Source organism: Danaus plexippus, chromosome 8, assembly GCF_018135715.1.
Source record: "Danaus plexippus chromosome 8, MEX_DaPlex, whole genome shotgun sequence".
Taxonomy (NCBI): domain Eukaryota; kingdom Metazoa; phylum Arthropoda; class Insecta; order Lepidoptera; family Nymphalidae; genus Danaus; species Danaus plexippus.
In genome coordinates, this window is record NC_083542.1 from 288,054 (window position 1) to 296,652 (window position 8,599).

The following is an 8,599-nucleotide window of genomic DNA, read 5'->3' on the forward strand; positions in this document are numbered from 1 at the left end:
AACGCGGCCTTGACAGTTCGTTACTCTGTATCCGACTCTTATAAACAATTCAAGTGGTTTCATTATCATTATTATTAATGATAATGTTTTCCACTGAACACATCCGTGAACTGCGACTCGCTATACCTCATATATACTAGATGTTAGATTCAATGATAAAATACATCACATAAAATAGCTCTCGAGTTACATTCTAGATTTCCTCTGAACTCTTAAATAGAGAGATATTCTTTAAATAATTTCTATTAGCTTTTCAAACTAACTGTTTCATAGAGACATTCAGATTTCAGTGAAACGAGCCTTACCTTGTGACAGGTCTCTTTTTTATGATAACAATTGAAAGAGGAAGTAAATTTCTTTATCTCAGACATTGGAAGTATTAGCTTCTATTTATTATTATCATTTTGTAACTGTTGACATGCTTAGCGTATTCGTTTCTATCAAACTCATCCACCACGTATTTAAAAAGCGAGGTTATGAACAATGCTGGGTGGTACTATGATATTAAGACGTGTTTGAGGTAGTATTAAGTTCGCATTAGCGATGTAGGACCTCGGGGTCACCTTGGACTGATGTATAACGATGATCGCTTAACGACCTATTACGTATGTAGATTTAAAAATGTCTGTTCGGACATGTTTATTAAACTCACATAACAATAATATAAATTCATGACTGTGATTATTGTGTATTAAGATTAAATAAACCTTAAATATAAACGACACTTAAAATATTTGATAACATTACCCTAGTATAACTTATTAAATATGCGTATAAATGGCGGAGTCCCGCCGGTGGATATTACTAGTGTTTTATTTGTCGGATGGCTTCACGTGTATAGAGTATGACGGATGTGCGGAGACCTTCACCTTAACACAGAGCGGAGGGTAACGGCCTGTGACTCACTATATAGGACGGCGACCCACTTCAAATGTTACACAACGTCATAACTTTCAATGTTGACATATCAACAAATTTTTTTGCCAACAATTTAATGTTTTGTTTTAAAACCGGCGTCAGATCAGATGGATCCACGCAGGCCACCTTGCTGCGTGTCAACACTACACCGACCACACGTTCAGCATCGTACAGACATCACGCATCACCAACTACCGGACATTTTCAAATAGATTAAACAATTGACAGTCGGAAAAAAAAAATAACAAACGCCAACACGATTCCTACTTTCACCTTGATTTAATTCATGACACATGAGTCGTTTGAAACTATCGAGTTTGAGAACTCCATGCAGATTAGAATAGAATTGTTTTTATCATTAAAATAATGGTGATACAAATTAGCAATTAATTTACAAGAAGCGAGGAATAAAGCAGACCGTTCTTGTTTAGTTTTTTATGACTAGAATATGTTTAAGACAATCTAAGATAACGTAAAAAGTACTCTGATCTATACGTGTTGAGTTGCAATGAGTTCTTTCAGTGTGTCACAGGAGCGATGGCGTTACGCTAGATGATGCGAGCAAGTCACAGAGATAAGAGAATCGTTTCGGAAACTCGATGGAATCAATGCCCTCGAGAACACGCAGCACGTGAAGAGTGAGGTCGCAGCACCTGCCCCTCCCCCACACTGTTCAGGTTGGTATTTATGCACTTTTCATTATAAATGATTGCATTACATATTCATCGGTCCAACAAACCGCCGGCGGAAAACTGTACGACGATTTTCCCCGCAAGTAAGTCCTCTGTATATATATATGTGTGAAAACTGCAATCGACTTCCATTGGTTGATAACTGATACGACAGATTAACGTTTTGACAGTATTTCCTCGTTTTGGCTAAGACATTGTCGTGTTCGTTCGAGGAGGCGCTCGATCGTGGTGATGTAATACATTAGTATACGATCTATTAAATATAAAATAACTAATATTGAACCGTGGGAGATGTATTGTTACTGATTCGTTTTATAATTAATGCACAAGGTTTCGTAACTATTTTATATTCTTTTTACATTTATTTTGTTATAAAAACTACAGATACTTAAATCCGACATTACAGATTAAACACACTAAAGGAAAAATAATGACCCAGAATAAAAATGAGATAAGTTGAGGACGTAACCACGATTTTACTTATACGTATTCCGGGAGTTTAATTTTGCGTTCCTATGTTTATTTAAAAACCATTAAGCGAGATGCATCAGTGTAATTGTTAAGATCGTTTGATATCATTTATTAATATTACGGAAACATGAACTCCTAGTTCGAGATTTTGTTTTAATATTTTTTATTATACGAAACTCTAATAATACATTTAAAACCACAATATTATAATATTATCATTATCAGCTGACACATGTAAGTATCGCTACTTCACTATAAGCTGCTTATAACAGTCATCTATTTCCGTACTTGTTTTCCTCAGTGTTATACACATTTAATAAGTAAAGAGCGTTCCGTAAAATATTGTAATTTTGAAGTCGTTTTTTAATATAGCAAGAACAAGGAAATAACCTTCATAGAAACATAAATATACATATTTTTCATATTATCTATCATAACTGTATGGAATGTGGGAATGTGAGCATTAGACTTGAAACGAATGTCACGATTCTAATAGTCCTGTTTTCGTGTGTCCTTGTAGACTCCATGGAGTCGGGTTGTGTGAGCGGCGCGGCGGTCGCCAGTACTGTGGCTGCGGCGCTTAAATTCTTCGCAGCGTCACAATGTTTACTATCAGAGAGATGGCCACCGCAGGCTAACATAGCGGGTGAGTGGACGCCGGCCCACCGTCACCTCACCGTCACCTTACACACACGTTATCATAACAAATTAAACTAAGTTCATCATGAGCTAAAAAACGCATGCAAGGGATGTGATTTTCCTCTTCTAGACTGCAGCTGCTTCTCTCTGTATTGAAAACAGTTTCAGAATAAGTATTTTAACATCGGACATCTTTGATTTGTTATTTAAATGTATAATCAGCTCCTACCCGCGTGCTGCTGATGACATGTGTAGTTAATTTATAAGTATATTGTCTCCACAGACGGGTCTTCTTTCGACTTCATAGTGGTGGGTGGAGGTACCGCGGGGTCGACGCTGGCGGCCAGGCTGTCCGAGATGCAGCAGACGGTCCTCCTGATAGAGGCGGGGGACGACCCGCCGCAGGACAGCAACGTAACCTACAATATACTTACATGCACATATACACACGACTAACCATTCGTTTTAGTTTATAGATGCATCCTCTAGTGTATAGTTTATATATAATTTAATGTATTAAGTAACGAAACATGACACGTTTTTTGTCTGTATTTTTTGTATCCAAATATGAATCATGAATCTCCAACTCCTCAGATATTATTTAAGTAGGTTACAGTTCAATGTGTTTTGTTTAAAATTATTGCTTACGGTTATGATTAATCTTTTTTTTAACTCTCAAAGTTTTTTCCAAGTCACAAAACTATATTTCTCATAATCTTTAAAATCCATTGAATGATGAATACGTATTGTTTGTTTTCTTCCTAAACGTAAACCTTGACTAATAAACTTCACCCGGCTGCGATACTTGACATTTATTTTTATGACTTCCTGTTGTAAAACATAGATACCTTTTTATGTATGTTTATTGCTATGTTACGACTGTATCTTTCAGATTCCAGCTTTCAAAAGTTCATTAAAAAGACCTGTCTTCGATTGGAACTTCACCACCACCAACGACTACTACTCCAGTCAGGCTTTATACGGCGGCGTGCAGGCACAGCCACGAGCCAAGATGTTGGGAGGCTGCGGTTCCATCAATGACATGATATATTCGCGTGGCTTTCCCGAGGACTATGAAGAGTGGGCCTCAATGATCGGGGAGGAGTGGAGCTGGAGTAACGTCCTCGAGTATTTCAAGAAGTCGGAACGTCTGACGGATCCAAGAATTCTTCGCTACCCTGACCTCGCTGAACTTCACGGGCGAGATGGAGAAATTGAGGTTTCGGGGTCCGACGACGCTCCGCTGAGTACCCAGAAATTTCTAGAAGCCTTCAGAGAGATAGGTTTTAATTTTGTAAAGGATATGACAAAACCTTCTAGTATTGGAGTCGGCAGATTCTCTCACACGATAAGGAACGGGAAGAGGGCCAGCAGTCTCACTGCCTTACTGAACAAGGCAGCTTCCAGACCCAATTTGTTTGTTTTAAAAAGAGCTTTGGTCACTAAAATAATAATACGGAACAATACGGCGCGCGGGGTTCAAGTATTGATGGGAAATAACAGTGAGGTGCAATACTTAGCGAACAGAGAGGTCATCGTGACGGCGGGGACGTTTAACACTCCGAAACTATTACTTCTGTCAGGCGTCGGCCCTCGAGGACACTTAACAGATTTAAATATACCTCTGGTTGTGGATTTGCCGGTCGGAGAGAACCTTCACGACCACTCGATGGTGCTAATGTATTTTGCAGCAGAAAGTGGGACGTGTAATACTGACGAGAAGTCCTTGTACATGGATACAATAAGATATCTGTACGACGGAAGTGGAGTCCTGTCGAAAACATCAGAGATCGGAGCATATATGTCCTTCAACGCGTCGAACAAAAATGTTCCCGATTTCGCCATTTACACCAGCTGCATGCCGGTGGACACGCGGTACTACGAAAGTTGTAGGAGCGTTTTAAATTTAAGTCCACATATGTGCTCGAAAATTCAAGAAGTGAATAAAAGATATGAGGTTTTCACTTTGAGCGTCGTGAATCTGAAGCCAAACTCACGAGGAAGGGTTCAACTGAAGTCAGCGGATCCTTTGGAGCCGCCTCGCATCTATTCGGGGACGTTTAGCGACCCCAGTGACTTGACGTACTATCCGGACGCGATTCGCAAAGCTTTATCTATAATCAGAACTTCATATTTCCGATCTAAGAACGCTTTCCCGTTAGACTTCAACTTGAAGAATTGTGTTTCACTATCCGACGACGAACGTTTCAAGTGCATAGCAAAGAATTTGGCCATGACGGCTTGGCATTCCGTCGGAACGGCGCCGATGGGAACAGTTTTGGATTCAAAATTAAGAGTCAAAGGTGTTTCCGGTTTAAGGGTGGCCGACGCTAGCTCGATGCCCAAAGTGATTCGAGGGAATACGAATTCCCCCGTGGTTATGATAGCCGAGAGAGCAGCAGATTTTATCAAAGAAGCTGTTGGAAAACCATACCACATGCCGACATCCGACAGCAAGCCGACGAGCTGGAAATATAAATACCCTAAACCGAACCAGAACACGCGGCCGAACATCAACAATCATCCCGAAGCAGACACCGTCGTGTACAACGACCAGAACTCATATACAAACTCCTTAAACAGTCCCAACCAATACAACAACTACCCGAACAGGTATCCCGCCTCCGGCACGAATCCCAACGGCTTGACGGGCTGGGCGGCGGTCGCTACCACGGCCATCGAGACGGTCGGCTCAGTTGTAGATTCATTCATCAAAGTGAGAATACCACAACTGGGCGGACTCATAGCGGGCAGCTACAGCAACAATCCCAAGGACGCCGGAAACATATCAAGTACTGAGAAGTACGATAGGGCGGAAACGACGACACCATCAGGGCAGCCTTAACGAAGGAAAATACTTCAGATTGTTTTAATGGTGTTGATTGGTTGATTTTTGTTATTAGAATAATTTAGTACCTTACACGATTAAAATTTATTAATATTATTTTTATAATTTTGTGTCATTTTGGGACAATAATTTTAAGACAATAAGACTCTCTTCGTTTATAAAAATTTTCCTTGAAAAAGGATGTTTAAATCTCACTTCTCTCAGTTGTCCCCCCTCCCTCTTTCTAACTCGAACTCACGGACTCGAATTTCGTACTGAGGACTAACTCAGTTGTTGATTAGAACTTGTGTCAACGTTACTACAAACAATGAAGGAAAGTTGAAAGCAGTATATCAGATAATATACCTTATATTGGATCAATTAAATATCTTCTAAACTCGAAGCAGAGCTGTATCACAATAATTACAGTGGAATGATATTGCTTTTGTGAATATTTATTTTTTGGCCAGCAAAAAGACCGGCATCTTGAAGTCGCGTTACTAGTTTAAGTTTATTTTTAATCTGTTGCAATATCCTACACGCTTCCGGCTCTGAGAGTACTCTTGAGAGAGGAAGTCCTCTTATTTTTAAGCACCGTAGTTACCAATGAATTCATATCATGCAGACACTCTTATCTCTATTTCTTCTAAACTAAACTTATTGTATGCCATGTGCACATAGTCAATTTCTATCAAATACGAGTGCTTTTTTTGAAATCCTACAAAATAAATCAATGGTGTAAGCTCCGGTGACCTCTTCGCAAAACATTATATCGAAGTAGTTTTCATATTTCGAACTATTTATTGTAACGTATCGTAAAAAAACAGCTTTTCAACATTTTTAGAATCATATTTTAACGACAAAGAGAGAAATAGGTACTTAAGAGATGTAACTTGGAATTATCTTAACAGACGACTCCTACGACGCCAGGGGCTGTGATAACACACTGACCTAGCTGATCATGAATTTAAAAAATTGGATATTTACAGGCAGATAAGTATGGAAACAGATTTTTTAACAATGTGAGTGTTTCAAAGTATTTTAGCGAGGGGTTTTGGTGTTGCCGATTTGAAAAAGTGAATAGCCACGAGGACATAAACATCGCCGTTGAAGCATTTAAGTTGGTATATGATAATCTGTAGAGACTGCTGTATACGTTTAATCTAGACTCTAGATAATCATTTGTGGGAATATTCTTAAAAAACAATACACAAATTTTTTATGATTTTTCATCCTCACTCTATAGAGAATTCGAAAACACATTAGACGTTAACAGAGTTTAGTTGAACGCCTACGACTGAATATAGAAAATATATAATATTTACATTTTGCTATTTTATTAACAATATTAATATATTAACAATTTAAGTATACTCGTATGTGCTTGCTTGTATGGTTTTAATTCACGTGATACTAATTCAAAAGTAATTTAGTCCGTCTGTCACTTTGCTGTACCGGAAACCATGTAGGTCACATGACCTGTTGAAATATTCACGGGCCAAATAAATATGAATAGTTTATCCTACGCTTAGAATTTATACCTTTAGGTTTCTAGGAAATGTTTTCTTAGATATACAGTCGGTCCTCGATGCCATCTTCTCTCCTCGTGTCAAGGAACTAAATTGTTATAATGAAACACATGGTTTGTAAGAAATTATTTTACTCTTTATATTATTGTTTTAAATATTTTCAGGCCTTCGTAACGTGTTCGGCCATTTGTGATGTCTTGCACATATAAAGACTTTGCTAATACAATAAAGCGAGCGGAGACGCGGTCAGCAGCATGTTCAATATATTTTGAATATTATATATTTCTTATAATCGTTGTGTCACCTGTGTTACGTGACGGCTTTCACCTGAGGCTGGTGTGGTGTGAGGTGCGCGGAGTCCCTTGGCCGTGTCCCCTGCAGGTTTCACCCCCAACTTGGTGACACGTTACGTCTGTCTGTATAGAGCACGCATTCCTTAGCATATTAAATGAGACAAAACTACTACAAACATTTTTGTAATTTAACTTGTTTTTTTATTATAATGTATATGTTACCTTAATACTTTGCATTTATCTCTCGTGTATCAAGTCTTTATCTTGAACATTACTTTGTTTCTCAAGGAATATGTTAAGAGAGTGGAAACGGGGAACATTTACATTTTCGTTTGTTGTTTGCATTCAAATTTAATAAACCATTAAACCTTACTCGAATCTTTCTCATACTTAATAAAAAAACTTAACCGATGTTCAAAGAGAGAAAATCTATTGAAATCTTTCTTGCTATTCGTTGCTATATAAAATACATTCTGCTAAGATCACCCCGACGTTGGAGGAAGGTATGTTGTCATACCCCCCGGGCCCTTTAAGCCCCATTCTAAAGGTGGATCCTACTCAAACCCCACATCCTTCCTCAAAGCGAATAATCCAAATAGGGCTGCCATAGTTTGATAAGTACTTCGATACATCGTTTAAGACAGTTGTCTTCATTAAAAAAATAAGTAAATTTCATTATTATTATTACAAGAGGTAAAATATAATATGCAAAAACATAAAAGGATCCTTATTAAGAAGAAGTTTGAAGATAAATGTAAGTATCGTAATGAATAGCAACAAGCAACAAAACTCTAACTTTAAGATTTAATTGTCGTCGATGATTTAGTTTGCCAAAAATAATAAAGACACGATGCGTCTCCATACGTCTTGTTTGATATGACCCGTCCCCAGGCAGGTGTTCTTAAACTTCCCCTTGTCTCGAGTCTTGATTTCCGGTTTATAAGGAAACACTTCTTTAGGGAGCCGCAATCAATGAACCGAGACCTAGAGACAAAACATAACTGCTTTGTATAGCAGGCCTTTATATAAATTCCTCGTAAATGTCGCTCTGTTTTTGTCATCATTGTTATGATAATTTACGCAAATATTATAAGGTCAACTGCATTTATGAATTTAATGTTATCATGTAGGAGTCAGGAGGCGAGCGAGAAGTAAACGGACTGTCATCTCAGATTATAAAATTCCTTGTATGTTTTGTTAAATTTATCCCCTTTAGGAAAAAGCAGTCTT

At 38.2% G+C, this 8,599-nt stretch overlaps 1 protein-coding gene across 5 annotated transcripts; it reads left to right on the plus strand.

The window, feature by feature from the left end:
* Positions 1–1,475: 1,475 nt before the first annotated feature.
* On the plus strand, positions 1,476–5,673 carry LOC116775865 (ecdysone oxidase-like). Of its 5 annotated transcripts, none has more exons than XM_061521406.1 (4): positions 1,476–1,595; positions 2,602–2,727; positions 3,004–3,134; positions 3,613–5,673. In XM_061521406.1, exons 2-4 carry the CDS (start codon positions 2,607–2,609, stop codon positions 5,563–5,565), a joined length of 2,205 nt encoding a protein of 734 aa, XP_061377390.1. In that variant the 5' UTR covers positions 1,476–1,595; positions 2,602–2,606; the 3' UTR covers positions 5,566–5,673. The 5 variants fall into 5 exon arrangements, with proteins under 5 accessions (XP_061377390.1, XP_032524763.2, XP_061377388.1 ...); XM_032668872.2 differs by lacking the exon at positions 1,476–1,595 and adding an exon at positions 1,644–1,693; XM_061521404.1 differs by lacking the exon at positions 1,476–1,595 and adding an exon at positions 1,753–1,843.
* The last annotated feature ends 2,926 nt before the right edge of the window (positions 5,674–8,599 follow it).

Coding starts and splice junctions, on each gene's coding strand:
- LOC116775865 (XM_061521406.1), top strand. CDS start 2,607: ATGGAGTCGGGTTGTGTGAGCGGCGCGGCGGTCGCCAGTACTGTGGCT. Junction 2,728..3,003: donor ACCGCAGGCTAACATAGCGG/GTGAGTGGACGC, acceptor TTGTCTCCACAG/ACGGGTCTTCTTTCGACTTC. Junction 3,135..3,612: donor ACCCGCCGCAGGACAGCAAC/GTAACCTACAAT, acceptor TGTATCTTTCAG/ATTCCAGCTTTCAAAAGTTC.